This window comes from Helianthus annuus, chromosome 9 (assembly GCF_002127325.2).
Source record: "Helianthus annuus cultivar XRQ/B chromosome 9, HanXRQr2.0-SUNRISE, whole genome shotgun sequence".
NCBI classification, from domain to species: domain Eukaryota; kingdom Viridiplantae; phylum Streptophyta; class Magnoliopsida; order Asterales; family Asteraceae; genus Helianthus; species Helianthus annuus.
Genome location: NC_035441.2, coordinates 186,706,911 through 186,729,400, shown reverse-complemented (window position 1 = coordinate 186,729,400; position 22,490 = coordinate 186,706,911). Strand labels below are relative to the sequence as shown.

The 22,490-nt window shown below is 36.9% G+C and overlaps 2 protein-coding genes across 3 annotated transcripts; one reads left to right on the top strand and one right to left on the bottom strand.

Moving 5' to 3' along the window:
* Positions 1–4,204: 4,204 nt before the first annotated feature.
* Positions 4,205–8,241, top strand: LOC110880197 (transcription factor MYBS3). Of its 2 annotated transcripts, XM_035978025.1 has the most exons (4): positions 4,208–4,699; positions 6,645–6,853; positions 7,407–7,461; positions 7,540–8,241. In XM_035978025.1, exons 1-4 carry the CDS (start codon positions 4,429–4,431, stop codon positions 7,962–7,964), a joined length of 960 nt encoding a protein of 319 aa, XP_035833918.1. In that variant the 5' UTR covers positions 4,208–4,428; the 3' UTR covers positions 7,965–8,241. The 2 variants fall into 2 exon arrangements, with proteins under 2 accessions (XP_021984471.1, XP_035833918.1); XM_022128779.2 differs by having other exon boundaries at positions 4,205–4,699; positions 7,407–8,241.
* A 5,689-nt stretch (positions 8,242–13,930) lies between these two features.
* Positions 13,931–15,078, bottom strand: LOC110875134 (histidine-containing phosphotransfer protein 4). The gene is made up of 5 exons (XM_022123343.2): positions 14,969–15,078; positions 14,762–14,892; positions 14,543–14,683; positions 14,383–14,455; positions 13,931–14,111 (listed from the first exon to the last, which is right to left on the bottom strand). The coding sequence occupies exons 1-5, from the start codon at positions 15,026–15,028 to the stop codon at positions 14,064–14,066; spliced, it is 453 nt and encodes a 150-aa protein (XP_021979035.1). The 5' UTR covers positions 15,029–15,078; the 3' UTR covers positions 13,931–14,063.
* Between the last annotated feature and the right edge of the window lie 7,412 nt (positions 15,079–22,490).

The window sequence follows — 22,490 nt, the reverse complement described above, 5'->3', positions numbered from 1 at the left end:
CTCCCGAACAACATCAACACTACATGCCCACACTTTTCCTTTTTTTTCATCAACGCTACAATATTTCAGGAGAATATGGTTTTTCAAAGTTAAGTTTACACCTTTTGAAAAAACATTACCACAAAAGTTGCAACGTGCCTTGTTTGGACCGCTCGACATTTCACATAATTCAAAGTTGTACCAATTTTTCCTTGTTCCTTTTCGTAGGAACAACTTGAACCTCCGTCACCGAGTCGCTTGCAGTTGCACCAAAGCCAACGGAAGATTGCACATCTGATAAAGCCATTTGAGAGAACTTTTGGAACATAAACGATTTGACAAACCAACTTTTTAATGTTAGAAACTGGTTTTTTACTGTCAAAACCATTTTTACACCCAACCTTTTCGCTTTATAAACCGGTATCCCAAAAATCACAAACGGGGTACCAAACCAGCCCATGCTTAGATCGGTTTGGGCCAGACCGGTTTTATGGGGCAGTGGTTTGGGTTATAAACAGGTTTGGAAATCCAAACTTGTTTTTAATCTCTAGTTACAATCCGGAGAAAAAAAAACAGAAAATGATTACAGGCTGCGTAATGTTATAGGCCCAATAATGTTGAGTTCCTATGGTCCTACCTCTTTTCGGTAAATTTTTTTATAGGCCCAATTATTTTGAACTCAATAGGCCCAATAACCGTCCTTAGATGTTTCACAAGATATCATAAAAACATAAAACATGTCTTAAAATAATTCATATATATAGAGAAACGATTATGTGTGTTATTTTTACCTATTTAATAAGATTTTATACAAATGAATCAGTTACAAAATTTCAATAGACTCGAATGAACTCATAAGTAAACAAAATTTGAAAAGTTTGAATAGGCTCAAATGAACTCATAAGTAAACAAAATTTGAAAATAAATTAATTTTATTTTGCAATTAATTTCTTAATTTGGGTCTTAACACACACATACTATATATAATAACTTACTAAAAAATAGAGGCTCTTTTTTTGTAGCCCTAGGCCCGTGTCTAGAATGGAAAACCTAACGGGCCAGCCTTGTTTAGTAGAATTGTTAGTCGGGTTTTCTTGTACTTATGCAAACAATCCCATGGGCATGCTTATATCGGCTTGAAAATTTGTTCGAGCTAAACTAGCTCCAGTTTTTTTCTCAAGGTAATTTCAAACAATGTTGAAATAGTTACTAGTCAAACTACACAACGTTTTTAAGTTTGAACATTGTAACGCCAATGCAATTTTGTTATGTTTTTTTTTTTTTTTGTGTTAGATATTTTTTTTGGTAAAAATAATATCGTTTAAATTAAAACTATTTTAATATTTGTTTCACAAGTTGTAAATATATTATAGTTTAAGGATGATGTCACTACTAATCTATGGGTATTATACTAGTTTCAGCTGTTCCACAACTTTCTATTAAAAAATATAATCAAATAATGATGCAAAACTTTCTATTAAAAATATAATAAAATAATAATGCAAGTCAATTAGCCTTTGTTTTTTACGAGAAGAAAAAAATATACTTTGAGTGTGACCTAGACCCTTTTTTATTTTTATGAATAGTTTTGAGTTCATCAAATGAAACTTCAAATGTGTCCCTAGTATAATCATCCACTAAAATTTTGATGGAAGTTGCAAAACAATCCATAATCATTGTTAATGGGTATACCGTATACGCAATAGATATCTTTCAGTATATTCACAAACTTGGTACTAATGTGCTAAAAGAGGTAACATGCTACACGTGTAGTAATGTGCTAAAAGAGGTAACATGCTACACGTGTATGTCAGGTACTTGTTGGTTATATTCGTAAATCTGATGGGTGATATGCAATGTGTTTTGACGAATAAGAGATTAGGAACGAGACATTATTTTTTCAATGAGTATGAGATTAAAATAACCAAAATATATCTCGTACGCTATCCATTGACATCCAAATGAGCATTGTAATAGTTGAAAAGATAAAAAGTTTTATTATATTTCTCCTTCCTAAGAAATCAATCATGAAAAGTCCATAGAAAATCCTATAAACACCATAATACTTGAGAATTGTATATACGCGATCAAAATTGTCCTCGATTTTGGTATGGCATTTTGAACAGGAGTTTAACAGAACCGAAATGTAAGATAAAAAATAATTTTAGACTAAAAGGTAATTATAAGAAGTAAATATAAACTTCTAACTTTGAAACTAATAAATCAAGCTTGTTAGATTTGACAAAGTTAATTTAGTTGTGAAACATGTCAGCAAATCAGGTTTGATGGTTTAAATTTTTACAACGTAGTGTTTGATATACATGAATCAGAGCGAGAATGAAATTGACCATTATAAGGGAATGAAGAAAATTGGTGTTTGGTTGGTTAATGGATTGGAATCACGCATTATATAGGTCATTTCATTCCCTTAAAATCATTCCATCCGCCTCAATATATTTTTTCATTTCATCCCCTCTTGCACCCTTCACTAACAACACCACAACCTACCATCGTCGCTACAACCGACCACCAACGCCCACTGTTGCTACCACCGCCTCCACCGTCACCCCGACGACGAGCACCACCGCCGCTGCCCACCCACCACCGTTGCCACCCATAGCCACCTCCTCCACCGCCACCAACCGTCGCCGCCACCCACCACCGCCACCACCCACCATCGACTCCCACCACTACCACCACCCATAACCCGTAACCGCCACCGTCGCTACCTGTTACCGCCTCCTCCGCCGCGACCAACCACCACCGACCCCCAGCTGTTGCCACCCACCGCCGCCTTCTTCGCCACCAACCTCCACCGACAACCACCACCATCGTTGCCACCCACCCGTCCCGCCACCCATTGCCGCCGCCACCCAGAGTAACTACCACCGCCACTGACCACCACCACTCACCGCCGATTTTATTCCTTTGTCTTTTCTTGCCTATCAAACAATACACGATAATAAGTCATCTGATTCCCACATAGTAACCAAACAAAACATAGAATAGTAATGATCCATTGTATTCCATCGTTGAAGAAACATTAAGTAACACTAAGCTACTCAGCCGGTTCGTTTCGTGTATAACAATTCAATCTCTAATCTTCACTCGACAATGAGTTTGATTCTTCCTATCGATCCTGCAAAACGAACAACACCGGTGAACTCCTTACAAGGAGGAGAAGATGAGGTTCTCTTTATAACCACCATCCGGCATGAGAATAAGTAATAAGAAAAAAATTGTATATTGTATACTAATAATAGATAAACTGAATGAACGGTAGATTTGTTTTATTGATTTTTTTATTTTATGTGTTATTTAGTGGTTTTTACATGTGTTATGTGGTTAGGGATGACAATTAAACCCGAACCTGCTAGGTAAACCTGAAACCCGTCACATTTGAGACGGGTTTGGGGTCGGTTAATCGGGTTTGGGACGGGTTTGGTAATAGTTTTATTTTTTTCGTGGGTTTGGGATTTAGTGATATACCCGTTTACCCGACCCAATTACCCGATCAAGTGTACCCGTTTTGCCCGATTGTATACCCGATATAATTCCTTTTATATTATTAAATATGTATATATACGACACATCCATTTTTTTACACATATATGTATTCTATTCCGTATACATTGTAGTTATTTGATATTATTTTTATAATAACAATACAAAATGTAACCGGTTAGTAATTACCCAATGGGTTTTGAGATGAGTATACCCAACGAGTAATCTTTTTAAATTAACGGGTTTACCCGAAACCCGCGATTATACCCGATACCCGATACCCGATGGGTATTTACCCGCTAGAAAGCCGACGAGTTTTGGGACAGGTTTGGGACAAGCTTATCTAACCGGGTTTGGGTTTGGGATTATCTAAACCCGTCTCATTGCCATACCTATATGTGGTTCTTTTATATATCTTATGTAATTTGCGTTTGATTTTTATCGATGTAATTCACGTACCAGTATTTTTTGATCATATCAAGATTTTTTTTCTCTATGGGTTGCTGTAACGAGTGTAGCTGACGTAACAAAACAAACCGATACCGATCAAATTCCCGCCGTGTTGGTATATTTTTGATCATATCATGATTTTTTTTCTCTATTGGTTACTATAACGAGTGTCAGTGCGGTAATTAAACGAACTGATACCCACCCACCGCGCAACGCGCGGATTTAATAACACTACTATTATTATATTAAAAGTAAAGTTTGATAGCATAAAAACATGTGACAATTGGTAGAATGAAAGGAAAAGAAGGGCAGGACGTTATCTGAAACGATACGTACGCCCACCGCTTCCTTAATTAAAATCAAATCCATCCCCAATTCATTCATTCCTTTTTTTCTTCTCCTCCTTCTCCTTCACACATGCAATCCATCAAACAAACCTCTTCATAAATCACAAACTGGTAACAAATCGGGTGGCCGAGCCGAGTCGAGTCAACAATGACTCGGCGATGCTCCCATTGCAGCAACAATGGCCACAACTCTCGCACCTGCCCCACTCGCACCACCCCTGGCATCAAACTCTTCGGTGTCAGACTCACCGATGGCTCCATCATGAAGAAGAGTGCCAGTATGGGCAACCTATCCGCTCTTTATCACCCATCTTCCCCTGCTGCCGCCCTTTCACCCAACCCCACCTCCCCTGACCCCATCGACGGTTACCTTTCCGATGATCCTGCTCACGCTAAACGTCGCCAAGATCGCAAAAAAGGTGCTTTTTAATTCAATCTCTCTTTCTTCAATCCTCTGATTGGATAATATTCAATGAATAATAATGAATGAATCCCAGTGCTCATTTCAACATTTTATTATTTTTATTAAATTTTGAAATGATGATAATTAGGATTTAGGATCCTGATCGTTGATTTATTATAGTTTTTTTTTTTTTTTTTTTTTTTAATATTATCTGTGGTTGTTGCTTTTCACTGGATAACTTTGCCTTTTTATCACCTTTTGTTTTGTTTTGATTTGATTTGATTAGCATCTTTGCCGTATAAGTGGATGAAATTAAGTGATTTATATAGGTTTAATATGGGAGATTTCGATATCTTTATGCTAATTATTGGTAACATATACTTTGTGGGTTCATTATATGATATCTAGTGTTCATGTTGACACTCTTATCAGTGGTTAACTAGAGAAAGAACAGAGTTGCAGAAACAAGTTTTGGGGAAAAGGAAAGGATTTTGAAATTTATGAGGTTATGGCAACGTTATTGAATTGACGTAATTATGTCGGTTTATCCAAACACGTGATATTCGTAACTCATTAGTAAAAATGACGGCTGGTTAGTTTGCGAACATGTTGGGTATTATATGTTAGGATTACGAAAGGAGTTGGGGGTGTTCGTACAAGCATAACATTCACATTGTAACTTTGTATAAAGCCACCTGGTTGTAAACCTAACGTTGTATGGTGTTAAGACCTAAGATTGTGTTTAAAAACTTTAAGACCAATAGATATAAGTTAGCAAATGAAGAAGTTGTGTAGGGATAAAATCGTATGCCGGTTTCAACATTCATATTTCTGTTGGTACTAGGGATGGGATTGGTACAGTACCGGTACCGATACCAAATATGAACAAAACTGGGTACCAAATACAGTAACGAATATATTGGTACGGTAGGGGTATGGGTATTGCGGTACAGTATCCGCTTTGGTACGACTTTGTTTTTATTTTAGTTTTTGAGCACTCATACGGGTGCTAAATAGGTCAAATCGGCACGAGTACTGATATGGTACGAGTACCAAATAGGTAAAACTGGTATGGGTACCAATGCGATACAGGTACCAAGTAGGTAAAATCAGTACGAGTACCATAAATACCATAATACGAAATAAAAGTTAAAAAAAAAACTTATAAAGGTCGATATCAAATTCGGTACCCGTACCCTATTTTACCTGTACCTGTAGTGATACCGAAAGTACTGAATTTCCTAAAATCGGTATGGGTACAACAACTGGTACGGGCTAAGTAGCACTGGAACGGGTACGGGGACGATACGGGAACGAGGAACGGCAAAACTCAAAATTCCAAGATACGGGTACGGCAATAAAAAATATAAAAAAAAATAAAAATACATTAAACAAATTCCAAAAATACTACATCTTCCAAAGGTAATTAATTATCAATAATCAAATCATTTTCAAATTCCGGTTCATCGAGTGAGGGATCGGCAATCAATAGAGAATTAGAGATGATGAGACTTGAGAGTTTAGAGATTAGAGAAGCCGAATATGATAGGTCTATTTATTCAATGGCCGGTTGTGGAATTTGAAAGGGTAAAAACCCTAAAAATAAATGGAAACGGGCTGGATACTTCTACCAGACACGTCCCCGACATTGGAAACGTTTAGGAAACGTCCCCGACGAGTACCCATGATGTTTCCGTCCCCGACAAGTACCCGAGACGGGTACGGCCACATAAATGGAGTCCCCGTGCTACATAGGGTACGGGTATGTGTATTTGGGAAAAAAGCTCATCCCTACTTGGTACTGGTGAACGTCTAAATTACGTGAACCGTATGAGATGTTCATGGTCCATAAAGATTATACGGGTGTTATGTCATTCTAAAAAAAAGGTCTAAAGCAAACGCGTGAGATAACAAAGTTTGACATAGGATATTGAATGCATTAAATGCTTGCATTATTGTAGGTACACCCTGGACAGAGGAGGAGCATCGGTTGTTCCTACTTGGTCTCCAAAAATTAGGCAAAGGAGACTGGCGTGGCATAGCGCGTAATTACGTCTTATCCAGAACTCCTACTCAGGTCGCCAGTCATGCCCAGAAATACTTCATTAGACAATGTAACGCCTCTCGAAGAAAAAGGCGTTCTAGCCTCTTTGACATGGCTCCAGATATGGTTTGTCTTGCTTCTTAATATCATATTAATTAGTTTTATAAGTTAATATAACATTAAGAGTAAACTGCCATTTTGGTCCCTGAGGTTTGGTCACTTTTGCCACTTTAGTCCAAAACTCAAACTTTTTGCATCTGGGTCCCTGTGGTTTCAGTTTTATTGCCATTTTGGTCCAAAAATGAAATCAGGTCATATTTGTCTTATAAAATCCTGCAATTTTGTCATTTTCCTTAGGGGCAAATCAGGTCATATTTGTCTTATAAAATATGGTATTTATTTATAAAAAAGAAATGATCATTTTGCCCCTGCCGAAAAGGACAAAATAACAGGATTTTATAAGACAAATATGATCTGATTTTATTTTTGGACCAAAATGGCAATAAAACTGAAACCACAGGGACCTAGATGCAAAAAGTTTGAGTTTTGGACTAAAGTGGCAAAAGTGACCAAACCACAGGGACCAAAATGGCAGTTTACTCTAACATTAATTATTATCATATTAGTTAGTTTTATAAGTTAATATAACATTAATTATATAATATGAGGCGTCCTGCAGGCTGCAGAAACACCGGAAGATCAGTTCATGCTGCCACCAGCAGCCGGTATGGGCGGTACGGATCATTCTGACAACTGTTCGCTTAAACTCTCGTTAAAACCCGATTCCGATCAATGCATGGAATCCTCTACAGGTGAAAAACTAAAAGAAAACGTCAAAGAAGAATCGTCAAAACAACCCGTGAACGAGCTTCCACCTGTAATACCGGCTTTTTATCCCGCTTACATACCCGTCCCATTCCCGGTGTGGCCATCAACCATGGCCCAGTTCGAATCACCAACTAATTACAACAGTACCGAACCGGATGCATCGCACCATCGGGTCGTGAAACCAATCCCAGTTCTCTCGAAAGAACCCATGAATTTAGATGAACTAGTCGGGATGTCGAAACAGCTTAGCTTGAAAGATCCTGAGCAGCAACACAACATCGAGCCGTCACCATTGTCGTTGAAGTTACTGGCAGAACCCTCAAGGCAGTCGGCGTTTCATGCTAGTACTCCGGTCATGGGTGGCGGTAGCTGCGGTGTAAACAAGGGTGGCGACGGTGGTCCGGTGTAAACATTGATGGGCTTAAAGGTTGAAAGTGAGGTGAGGTGGTGTGGTTTGTGATAATTAAATGCTTGTTTGGGTTTTACTTGTTCCCTACTGACCTTGCAATGCAAGTTAATGACTGGGATGGCATGTTAGATTAGTGTGTTTTTTTTTTTTTAAATATATTTATATTCTTTTATTTTTGTGTAAACGGTCTGATAGTGAAAATAATATGTAGGTGTTGATTGTCAATAATTACATCTCTGTTTTTTTTGTAATATAAAAGTATTTTGATTTGTGTTTATGACATAAATTATTAGTGATTGTTTAATTTATATATTTCTCTTTTAAAAGGAGACGAATAGTACTTTTTGTTTGATTTATGTTACATTTTTTGTTAAAAAAATTGTAATCATCAGCCAAAATGCTCATGGATGACAAGGTACAAGAGCGATGGTGGTACAAGTTTTGGGGCCCTTTCAATTTGATTTTTTTTTTTAACAAAAAAGTTGATAAACTTTGTACATACTTTACTTGTAAATATATGAACTTATTATACTTTTGAACAATAAATTTATAGCAATAGTTTATGTATGTTTAGTTTAATAATATAAAAATTTTGTATATATTTATATAAACTTGTATGTATAAACTTGTAGGACCATGTGTCATACTCATTACTCATCATTCCGTGCTATCAATCGACATTATATATTAGTATAAATAGAGTGCTATTAATCGATATTATATATTAGTATAAATATAAATAGAGGGATCTTGATGTAAATGTGTAAACTATTTATATTCTTTGTTATATCTCAATAACTAGTAATAAGACCCGTGCGCTTTGCGAACCGGGTACCTCGCAAATATCGAACGGATTAGTCAAGTGTTATGTGATGTGTTAATCATATGGAAACGCACGTTTTGACGTACCCGATTGAACTCAATGTATCCTATAGTTGCATTGCGATTGGATCAAAACGTAACGTAAATCTAATTTATATCGTACAATCATAATGTATTATACGCGACCCGACTAACTCGAATTTATATCGTCAAGACAAAAACTCTCGAGGGGGTCAAAGTGACATTTACAAAGTTAATAAAAAGTTAAGTGGTTAAAAATTGCATTTTATAAACTTAAGGGCTTAGAAAGGGTAAAGATACAATTTGATAAAGTTTTGGGGTAAGAAGGAAATTATAACAAAGTTGGAGCTGAAAAGGAAACTACCAAAAATTTGGGGTGTCAAAAGCAAACTATTTGTAAAATGGAGTAATAGTTTAGGGACTAAATTTGCCATTTTATGAAATTTTGAATATACTAAAGTCAAGGGGCTAAAAGTGAAACATCCGTGAAAGTATGGGGAGGAAGGCAAATCCGGTGTCTTCAAGAAAAAAACTCTCGAGGGGGTGAAAGTGTTATTTACAAAGTTAATAAAAAGTTAAGTGGTTAAAAATCGCATTTTCTAAACCTAAGTGCTAAGAAAGGGTAAAGATAAAATTTTGATAAAGTTATGGGGTAAGAAGGAAACTATAACAAAGTTGGGGCTTGAAAGGAAACTACCACAAAGTTAGGGTGGCAAAAGCAAACTATTTGTAAAATAGAGTAGTAATTTAGGGACTAAATTTGCTTTTTTATGAAACTTTAAAAATAACAAAGTCAAATGGCTAAAATTGCAACATTCGTAAAAGAAGAGGGGGAAGAAGACAAAGTCGGTGGTGTTTCCACCGACTTTGTCATTTAAGATGTTGTATAATAAGTACAATACAATTTTTTTTATCAATTTAACTTGGTATCGGAGCTTATGATTTCCTAGCTCTATTTGCCGCAACCCTATATACCACCAGCAACAACATTTCAAACAACACCAGACCCAACAACAATCGATAACATCAGAGAACAACTTTTGATTACACCTTTCAACAATTCCGACAACTGCATACCCGACATCAATTCCGACAACTGCAAACCCAACAGCAATTCCGACACCAGCACACCAACAACAATCGGCCACAATGAATTCACATCATAGAACTTCCGATCACACATTCTCATCGGATAACAACTTCCAACTACACCCCTCTCACTCTGGTTCTTTACTCTATTAAGCAAACGGTCTCCATTCACCATGGCACCCATAATCCCCACAATTACTCTCTTCACCTCTGCTGAGAAAATAGTCCACAACTCACACAAGTTTGGGTTCACGTTAACTTCTACCAACTATGGCTATTGGAAAGCTATGGTCTATCCTTTTCTGGTTACTAATGGGTTTATTCACTTATGTACGTTATTATGCCCGCCTTATGCCACCGAGCTCATCTTTGCAGGGTGGACTCTATTGACACTCACCTTTGCAGGGTGGACTCGAGCTCAGCTAAAACTCTAGCTTGGAGTTAAACGAGCCAACGAGCCGAGCTATGAACAGAGCCGAGCTTAGCTCGAGCTTGGCTCGGTTACAAAGTGAGCTAGCTCGGCTCAAGTCATCTCAAATTGAGGTTATTTAGCTAGTTTTTTTCTTGAGCGTCTTTTGAGCGAGCTGCGAGCCGCAAGTTTTGTGAACGTGCCTATGTACCACATACATCTTCATGGGAATTCACCTTGAGAGCACAACTTTTAAAGATTATGATAAAGGAAAATGAGACATCTGCAGCCTATCTCACTAGGGTTTGAGGGTATTCTGATGCCCTAATCATTAGACCATAGGGTATGGTTTGGATAGTCCCCAAAGGGACCATCCGCCACATAGGCGCCACCTAAGCAAGGGTGGAGGACCATCCCCTTGGGGACTACCCAAGGGTGTGGTGGATAGTCCCCCCCTTTTTATTATTATTTTTTTATTTAGTTAAATAATTAAAACAAAGTAAATAAAAATAAAAAAAAACTACATTTAAATAAAATCCTAAAGCTACATTAAAAAAATCCTAAAGCTACATTAAAAAAAGCCCAAAGTTAAAAATAAATAAAAAAACTACTCGTTGTTTTCTCCGAGATTCCAAATGTGTTCGATCAAGTCTGATTGAAGATTGGCATGTGTGAAATCGTTATGTAACGAGAACCTGTTTAAATCTTGTTGTTCTTCGCTAACTGGAACATTATTCTGCTCCACCGCATTCTCGTCATACTCACAAATTGCATGTCCTTCGTCTTCGAGGATTATGTTTTGCAGCAAAATACAAGCATACATACAGTATCGCAACGTTTTGGGTGTAAAAGCGCGTGCTGGATTTTCAATAATATGCCATCTTTGTTGGAGAACCTCAAAACACCATTCAATATCTTTTCTAGCCGCTTCTTGAAACTTGGCAAATTTCTTTCTTTTTCCATCTGGTAGATGCCTAACAGTTTTAACAATTGTAGAGTACTATGGGTATATTCCATCAGCAAGATAATACCCGCGTCTGTACTCCACTCCCGAAACCGTAAACCTCGTATCAGGACCGATCCCTTTTATAACATCGTCAAAAACCTCGGAATTTTGTAGAACGTTGATGTCGTTATTCGAACCAGGAATCCCAATGCCAAATCCATAAGTCTTGAGACGCAACAGCTTTTAGAATTATTGTTGGATGTCCCTGATCACCTCGCGTATACATTCCACGCCAAGCGGTAGGACAATTCCGCCATGGCCAATGCATGCAATCAATGCTCCCAAGCATGCCTGGAAAACCGTGCGTTGCTTGGTGGTGTTGATACAATTTAAGTATTCGTCCCAAGCATCGGCTGCCGTCCCATAAGCTAGTTGACGAATTGCCGCAGTGCATTTCTGTAAGGTGGTGAAGCCCCTTTGCCTCTAGCATCGTGTCGCAAGGTAAAAAACGGGTCATAAGCGGCTAAATCGTCGGCTATACGTAAGAAAAGTCGATGACTCATTCTGAAACGGCGTCTAAAAATAGCCTCCGAGTACAATGGCTCGTCGGCAAAGTAATCGGCGACTAATCTTTCGTGAGCACCTACACGATAAAAATAAAAATATATAACATATAAATAAAAATATAATGCAACGCTATAAAATTATAAGAATAAAAATATAAGAATAAAAATATAAGAATAAAAATATAAGAATAAAAATATAACTAACTTTCTCGGTCTCGGTCTATGTGTGGGTTCCTGTTTCGTGGTTGTGACGAAACCTCTTCCTCCTCTTCTTTCAGAATTTGTTGTGTCGCGGCTACCACCGTGTTTATAAAATATTTTACGGCTTCCATGGTGTCCGTCGAACCCGATGAAGAGGAAGATGACATTGTGTATTTTTTAGAGAAGATTATTTGAGAATGTGGGTGAATTTTTGCATAAAAATGGTGTGTAAAGGGAGTTGTTTGGAGAAAGTGAGTGAATTTTTGTATAAAAATGGTTAAATGTGTGGGTATTTATATAGGTTTTAAATTAAATAATTTTTTTTTAAACTAGCCGTTATCAAACGACAATTAATGAAGGGGGTCCCCCATTTTCGGCTCGTCTCCAACGTCTTGGAGAAGCCGTGAGAGCCGCGACGACCCACTGGGGGGCGGTGTGCGACGTCGGGGACGGTTCGGGACGGGTAGGGGACGACCCCCATACCCTTTGGTCTTATCAATGGTATGGATTTTGTAACTATGGTAGTCCTTACTGACTGGCATAGTTAGGTGGTGTCGGGTCTTTGTTGTTGATTATTGATTTGGATTTTAAATTGGAGTTGGTGTCGGGTGACGGTTCATATTCCGGCGACTTAGTATGGTCGGAGATGTTGACTTGAGTTAGGGCAGACGATGGGTTTAACTCTTGTAAGAGAGATATGGGTTTAACTCTTGTAAGAGAGATATGGGTTTGACTCTTGTATGTTAGGATTTGGGTCCCACACATATATAAATATGTTATTTTTTAATTAATATCAATTATCATAAGGGTATAATAGACATTTCATACTCAGTTAACTGAAAAAAACTAACACCATCTACATCAAGAAAACTTTAGTTATAATTTCCAATCAGCGACACCAACCACAAGGAGCAAAAGTGCAATATTTGCAAAGCACAGAGACCAACCGTGTAATTAACTCGGCATAGGGGTAGCCCAGTTGGCCACCAACACCCACCTCTTCCTAGAGGTACCGGGTTCGAGTCTTGGGAGTGGCATATGTCGCCCAGGGTAAGAACTCGGAATGGGGAAGTCACCGCGGAGCTAGCTTGGTCGGGTAGCGGCTCCCAGAGAGAGATCACTCCGGCGGTTGGGAGGACCGTGCACTATCCCCCCCCCCCCCCCAAACCGTGTAATTAACTCTATATAAAAAGTAACGCCGTGTTTCAGAACTGGTTCATCCTCGTTAAAACTCAAAATTAAACATGGGTATCAACCGGTTTATCGTTATACACCGGTAATATCGGATTTTCTGACGGTTCGAAAACTATTAGTGCTTAGTGGTGGTGTTGGTTTAGGTCACAACCGACAATTCAATTGAAGATGAGAGGTCCACCTTAAATAAATTATACAAATGGCTTAACTAAATTACAAAAATGGTCCTTTAGTACTTGAAAGACCTTTCAAACTGTTCAAGGAAGATGGTGGTAATTCTTTACCATACTTGAAAGTTGTGATTATTTCTACGATATTCGGGAGAAGATAATACACCAACGATGTCTAGCATATTAGAGAGATGATTGTTGAATAACAACTCTTGGTGAAATGTCAACGAGTAAATGTAAGATAGACTTGTTAACATTCACGATACAACGTTGCATTTGCATGTTATTATATCTTTCTATCTCTTGGTTGATTTTTTTCAACAAATATCCTTATTGTTATAAATCTAATGACAAGATTTTATGAATTTAAAAATAATGCATCCGTGCATCTAACTTTTAACGTTTTACATATTGTTGCATTATTAATTATTCATATTTTTTATTAAACACTTTATGGCTATATCTTCAAATACATTATTTAAAATTGTTCATAGATTACAAGTTAGATAAGTATATAAAAAGAGGGAAACTAAAAGTAGAAAATAAGAAACGAAAAACTAGTATTTCATTCATGTAAGGCCTCGTTTTATGATAACAATACCACTCCTAGTCTACTACTACGTGAGGCCCAATGGGTTACTAGTCCACTACTGGATCACCTCCATTGATAGTCCAAAGCTTCTACCTGGGCCGACATGCCGTCTCAATAGGCCCAACTTGTCTTGACATCTGACGAGACATACAAAAAACATCAACACGTTAGCGGTTAGCATATTTCAAAGTTAAAGCAATCAGAAAATGAAGGTTCTTGTGCAAGGACGCCTAAAGGCGGGTTATGAGAGAGGAGATGAGAGAGAATGCGTGTTTTTTTAAGACGGGTTTGACTCTAAACTAGATACTTGCGTGGGCAGTTTTTGAGACGGACTCTTGTGGGTGCTCTTGAAGTCGCTAATGACATATCATTATGTTTTTAATACACATTTTGAAACCAAGAAAATACCTGAAAATAAGCTTCAAGCTTCTTCCTGAGAGTTGTATACTCTCTCTTGACATTTTGGTAGGTCCTTTTGCATCTGCATTATGTTGCAATTATTTTTTACATCAACAACAAATAATAATAAAAATAAAAAACTAAAAGGGCAGAATGGTAATTATGATACCCTTCAGCATTTCTAGCATTGCAATAATTTCTGAAGTGGGTGCACTCAATTTTAACCTTCTTGGCTCCAATGCTAGTGCTGCTACTCTTAAACTGATGCATCAAGCTGTCTAGTTTACTGAAATCCAAAGGCCTTTTTTCCCTACATATCATAATATAATATTTGCATTGATTTACATAACCAACAATTTATTTTTAAATAACGAAAAAAGAAACCTACAAGGCTTGATCGAGATTAGAGAGAAAACGAGCAGAATCACGATAGAACAACGTGACAACTTCCTCTACAAAGTTAGGATTAGAATTGTCTTGCAACTCCTCCAATTGTATGAATTGTTCATCGAGATATCCCTAAAAATAAAAATAAATATAAATCCTTATACGCAAAAGTTAAATATGTCTATTAAGGAATAAAAATAAATCGAACCTGATCGAAAAGGGATTTGCGAGTGTTAGCAACTTGCCTATGCATTTGAGTTCTTTCCATTGCAGTGAAATGAAGTGATGCCAAATACGGAATGGGAGAATGGGATTTTATAGGCCCGTAAAAAAAAGAGAAATGTCATGTCATTTATGAAATAAATTCTTTTTTAAGCATAACATCAATATAATAATATGAAATGATTATTATTTTGACACATAATTGAATGTAAAATATTGGATTGGTGTACCAAGAAACAAAAGCCGCTTATCCTCTTTTTTGCATACCAAATGGGACTTGGATTCGATTCTTGAGGCGGGCGAAAAGGGAATTCAATTAATGCAAGAATAATGAATATTTGTAATCTATCTGTAGAATAAACTAAATCAATAGAATGACACGTGTCATTTATTGTATCTATTTATTTTCTGATTTTTTCGTCTTTATCTTCTACTTAATTTTTTATAATTAATTTTTATTTAATACCTTTATTTTCTACTTAATTATGGCTAATTATTATTAATTAAAGTTAAGAGTTAAGTGCCATTAACGTCCCTGTGGTTTGTTCATTTTTGCCATTTCGGGTCATTTTTCAAAATTGCACCATTCCCCCCCCCCCACACACACACACATACTTGAAACGTGTCATTTTGGTCCAAAAAACAAACCTCAGCTAAAAAACTGTTGTTTAATGAAGGGCAAAATTGTCATTTCATATATTTTTTAATATTTTTCTTTTTTATATCCCTGTTGACACCCCAAACCCTCCATCATCCCCTCTTCTTCCCATTTCTCCCTCACAACAACCACCGCCAAAACCACCACATCGCACCACCCTCACATTCTACCATTAACACCGTTACCCTTACCACCATTGCACATCCACCCTACACCACCATAACCCCATCAGCACCAGCGCCATTCTACATCACCTCTGCCACCTCCAACTCCGGCTGCCAAAGGCACAACCGCCACCACCCGACAATACGATAATCCATCTTAGTGCCCCCAACACCGCCATCGTCTACCCTAAACCATCCCATCCCCTGTCCTATGCCAGAAAGTCGAGTTCACCACCGCCGGAAAATGGAGATCTACTGCGACGGAAAATCGAGTTTGCTACCTTATCCTTTATCCTTTGTCGGAAAATCAAAGGCAATTTGATATTCCAGGAACCGGTGAGTTTGACGGAGCTTCGGTCCTGAACGACGTGTTCGGTGCGTTTATTATTACTAAGAAAGGAGTAGAAGATAGATACGACACCGAGCAGTCACTTATAATCTGGTCTCTATTCATATCTTGACAAGTTACAGCACCGTGAGACCAGTTAGACAGCATGTCCCCTCTGGGATCCAAAAGCTTGTCCAAATGGGAATCCCACCTCCCTATTTATAGGCAACAGCCAATCCAGTCCGAATGAGCTAGTGTCTATCCGTCCGGATGACCACCCGTCCGGATAGACTTTACAATATCAATACCTATTCGACTGGATGGGGTTTGGACCATTCTGTTGTCTATCCGTCCGGATGGACCTTTACAGTATCAACACCGTGTCCAGCTGATCCTATTCTATACAATACTCAACACACGCTCTATCTAACTATTCGCACAATAGCATACGTACGAAATATGCACCAACAGATTCCCCCTCGGCTGTCACTGTCGAATCGTCACTAAGACTTTAAGAACCTTGAGCCGTGTTTGAATATTCTGCAATCTTGAACTTTTCTGCACCTTCAATCAGGCATCTTGAACTCTGACAATAGATTCCCCCTCGATTGATGATTCGGGTTTGCTTTGACAGAGTAAAGCACCAATTCACCCTGAAATGAATCTTCAGGTCTTTTGCACAGTTCACGACTCTCCTCTGATTTGCTAAACTGCAACTTCACGAACAATCACCAACTTGAAAGTAGTCAATGCAGCATCCTTTGTTTAAGCTTTAACCGCATCCGAGTCCAGTTTTTGATATATCATGTCAGCACCACGATCTCGCATTCCGCTTGCTTGATCTAAGAATGTACAAAAACTCAACCGGCAATTGATAGAAACTTTAAATACCCCACTGGTTAACTTCAAATCCGTAATTCCCCCTGAAGATCTGATATCCCGTTTTCCGTTATCAACGTTAACGCACCGTAAGAATGACAGATCCGTGTAAACTGTATTCTCCACAATCAGCAAATCTTCATCGGAAAACAAATCATCTGGTAATGTAATCCGATCTCCGAAGCATTCGTCCACAATCAGATTCATCTCCTCGGATAATCTAGATCTCAGAAGCTATCATCCACGATCACTCTCAGATCTCCGATGCTTTCGTCCATGATCAGATATCAACACCTTGGATCATCTTGATCTCGGAAGCTTTAACCCACGATCAGATTCACATTCCCCCTGACAATCTGAAGTCGAAACCACCCGAATACTGTTGTAGTGTCACGAATTTCAAAAATGCCGGAACATCTGAAAATTTTATTCCCCCTCATTTTTGCAAATTCTGACATCTCTATCATCGAATTCCCCCTCAAACTGAGCAATTCAGTGCTCTTTTATCTGTGAAAAACTCGACTATGCCGAAAATATGACAATTTTCCTCAAAACGTAAGTTTTTCATCATTACGGATTTTATGTTTTGGCCCATAAATAGTCAGATAACCTGAATGATAAACATTCTGCACCAATATCATGACTACCCCACTAATTTCCACAATCCGTGATAGCATCATCAAATCTGTTCACTGAAGCCCCAGACGGTGTCCCCGAACAACCCAGCTTGGTCGTTAAAAACCCGAAAAACTTTTAATCACCAATTTTTTTCTGGAGACTCTCCTCGTCGTTACGATCAAAAAATGCCTTTTTAGGCATTTTGTCCATCCGCCCGAATGGAGTAGGTCCATTCGTTCAAATGAACTGATCTTGGATCACCTTGACAGTTAACCACCTGAGTGTCTTCATCCGTCTGGATGGAGTTGATGTCCATCCGGATGAGGTTTCACCCATCCATCCGAATGACATATGGTCCGAATGACTATATGGTCCGAATGATCATGGTCCAGATGGTCATCCGCTCGGATGGTCTTCCGCTCGGATGGTCATCCAAAAGAATATGTTCTAACAACTCAAGAACACTCAAAATCACGTTTTTTTTTATCCAGAATCTTTATTTGTGTGAATTTCATGATGAAACTTCACAGGATTGTGCGCGAATCAATTCCGAACAGAATGATGGCTTCAATTCCAAAATCCATCTGTGAATTGACCTTTATTTTGATTATTTTCTCTGTTTTAACGTCAAAACTCCCGTTTAACCCAAAATTGATTAGCTTGGGTGATTTAACCGACTCTTAGATCGATTAAATCGGCACCGTAGCTCTGATACCAGTTGATATTCCAGGAACCGGCGAGTTTGACGGAGCTTCGGTCCTGAACGACGTGTTCGGTGCGTTTATTATTACTAAGAAAGGAGAAGAAGATAGATACGACACCGAGCAGTCACTTATAAACTGGGGTTTGTTTTTTGGACTGAAATGACACGTTTCAAGCATGTCGGGGAGGAAAATGATGCAATTTTGAAAAATGACCCGAAATGGCAAAAGTGGACAAATCATAGGGACGTAAATGACACTTAACTCTAAAGTTAATTACTATATCGTTATCTAAATAAAACATTAATATCTATTTATATTTAGGTCTATCTATATTTGTATCTATTTATATATCTATATATCAAAATCTAATCTTCTAAATTCTAATAAAATATTTAAATTAATGTCACATAACATTTTCTCTTTTAACTAAAAAAACGTATTTATATTTTTTTAAACTTTTTAACAATTAATTAATACATAAATATCACTTATCTTTATCAATAATAATAAAATTAATTAAAAATTATTCCAAATAATTAATTAATTAATTAAAAAGGTTAAAAGTTTAATTAGTTACAAATCGTTACACAGGTTTGTGTAGTACCCGAAAGTTAATTTACATATTTATAATATTTACCCACAAATATTAATGTATCAATATAACATGATGAGCAATGGATATATTTAATTGAAATATTTTGTTAATTGTAATACAGTGCAATGGGTTCGTCATATATTGCAACTAAAAAAAATAGTTTTTTAATAAATTAATTAAAGAAATTTACCCTTTTTAATAATTAACTAATTCACGATTTCAAATAATGTCAACCTGTGTAATACACGGGTTTGTAATACACGTATAATAATTAATTAAAAAAGTTTATAATTCATTTTTTTTTGATAATCAACCTTTGTAATATACGGGTTTTCGAAGAATGTTACGTATCACTCACTTATATATTACTAACAACATACTAATCTACTTATTTATTTATCAAGCTTATAATAATTATAAGCAACAAATTAACGATATTATATTTCTTAAAACTATTTGTTTATGATAATATTTATTTATTGAACTCGTGTAATACACGGGGTTTTAACCTAGTGTAATAATATAATAAATAAATACAAATTGCGTTAGAATTGGAATATAACACTTATTTGGTTAGTATTTCCCGAGTAAGCAAATCGATGAAAAATGGAATGTAAAAAAAGCATGAAGCAACTGACATTAGTAGTATGTTTATTGGAACATATTTCTATTCCTCAATGCAATAGGAATATTATAATGTTAGTATATTACTTTGCATTAATCCACCAATATCACTTTACCACAAAACTTTATCATGAGTTGTACGATCAAGCTATTAAAAAAACTATATGTTTTGAAATATCCAACTATATTTTTTCATTTAATAATCATTTAAATATACAACTAGTATTAAGCAACCTTGCGTTGCGGTGGGGGCGAGCATTAATGTCACACTACTGCCAGCGACCACCGACGCTGAAGTTGCGGTGTTAATGCGAAGAAATTAAACCGAAACGTAAAACATAGAATAAAATAACTAAGTTGATCTAGAACCCGCGCGTTACGATGAACCCTCGTCTATTTTTTCCCGTTTGACAGGTTCATCGTAATCTATATATAATATATATCATTACCACTATACAAACCATAATGCAAACATTACAACAACCATTGCATCAATATGTTGCAAATTATATTTATACAAGATTTTGACTAAATTAATTAGATTATTATAAATAATAATAATTTACAAATAAAACAACACAACTTTGAATGGATTAAACCGATTGAATATGGTAAGATAATGAAACCATTATTTGATTAGGGTACAACCATTTAAGCACAATTTACAATCATACATGCATAAAAACAGATTGAATTTGGTAAGGTAATGAAACTATTATTTGATTAAGGTACAACCATTTAAGCACAATTTACAACCAATATTTGATTAAGGTACAAACATTTAAGCACAACTTACAACTAAACATGCATACATTATTAAGGTACAACCACTTAAGCACAAGTTACAACCAATATTTGATGAAGGTACAAACCTTTAAGCACAACTTACAACTAAATATGCATACAAATGTTTCAAATTAATAGTATATAAATAAGCAACACAATAGATTAGATATAATTAATTAGGTATATATTTGAAGTTTGACACCGCCATCATATATAAACATTTGGTAATATCTTTAAGGAATTCCCACACTAGTAATTAACCAATAAATATCGGGTTAATAACGAATGAACGGCTTCAAATATCATCAACATGTTTGTGGGCGTTTTAGATGTGAGGGAGATGATGAATATGTTAGTGTCATCAATAACATTTTAGTATAACATGAAACATCTTAGCATAAAAAGATTATATTCAACCTTGGCCCAACCTAAAAAGACCGAGACCAACCCATTCTATATCGTTCTGGTCCTTGGTTTTGATTTTCAAGAAATTTCGCGTTCTGTCTGCTTTCAACCCTACACACACTTCAATTTGCAATGTTAGGCACCAACGAACCCGAGGGTTCAAGGGGGCATAATCCCCAAGTGGGGTTTAAGGGGCACAACACACCTAGTGGGGATATCGTAAGTAGCAATTGAGCGTGTTTGAATAAGTTATACGATACACCCTCATACTGGGCCTGGTCAAGCCATCCCTGACCAGACCGTTATGATTGACACGGTTCCCTTCAAGGGACACATGTTGATCGCACCTATCATATCTCTTCTTCCAGGTAACAAGCAAGAGTGTGAACTTCGGAAAAAGTAGTAACACTTGAATATCAAATGATCATAACTGATATAAATCAAGAAAACATGTATAACATACAACATAAATCAAAGTGATGGCCAATAGTTACTGAAATAGACAAGTGATGCTCATATGAGTGGCACTCAACATTTAATCATTGTTCATCACAAGTCAGCGCTTTCATTCTTTTCTTTTCACCAAATTATATCTCAAGACATGACCCTCGATTCCCACTTTTCGTCGTTTCTTGTTTTGCTTCCTTTTCATTATCAGATTATACCCAACAGAATAAACACATACCGTTTTTCCTATATTATGTTGTCCAATGCCTAAAACCACTTATGGGTGTGTTTGGGAATGGATATAGCAATCATAGAAGGTGTTTGGGTTTGAGGATATAAGTTCTAAGATTAGAGACTCAAATGAAAAAAAAATAATAAAGTTATTTTGCTCCTGGTGTTAAATCTAGATGCAGGAACAATTCAGATTCTGCCTTTTCTTCATGTGAAAAAAAAAAAAAAAAACAAAGATTCCATAGCTCTGTATCTATACCCATATGAACATGATATTAGCTTATGCTATACTGTTTACTTTTTATTTTTCTAAAAAAATCCAAACCACAACTTTTGGCAATTTTGATTTTTGTTTGATGTAACAAAACGATGAGAATAGAATTCATGACATCTTATAAATTATCTCCAGGAAGTTCCACTAACTTTTGTATTAAAATAATCACACGTAAACTCATAACTTAAGTGAACACAAACTTAGAGTTGGTAAGATGGACAGGTGTGAATTTGTGACACGGCACAAACCTAACATGAAATTCGCGGGTTTGGTTTAGTATAAATGGGTTCGGCTCAGTTTCAGGTTTAACCTCACTACAAGAACGTCCCACATTTAGCGGCGACACCTTTAGCGGCGACAGGCCAGCTGTCGCCGCTATTGGTCGATCCGCGTCAAACCTATTCCCCAGCCGTTGATCAGTATTCTGATCTAACGGTGACAGCGGGTCAATAGCGGCCCAGCAATACCGACGATGCTTTACCGGCGACAGATGTCTTTACCGGCGACAGCGGGTCAATAGCGGCCCAGCAATACCGGCGATGCTTTACCGGCGACATGTCGCCGCTAATAGTCAATAGCGGCGACAAAAGTGGTCAATACCGGCGATACCTGTCGCCGCTAAAGGTGCCCTGTTCTTGTAGTGCTTGTTTAACCAATAAAATTTTTATTTGTATTATCTTAACATGTGTTTTATGTCACAAATTATATTGGTTGTGTATTTCATGCCAAATCTAAAACTTAAAAGATAAACTGACATAAGATTTTTATGATCAAAATGATATTGTCTTATATACA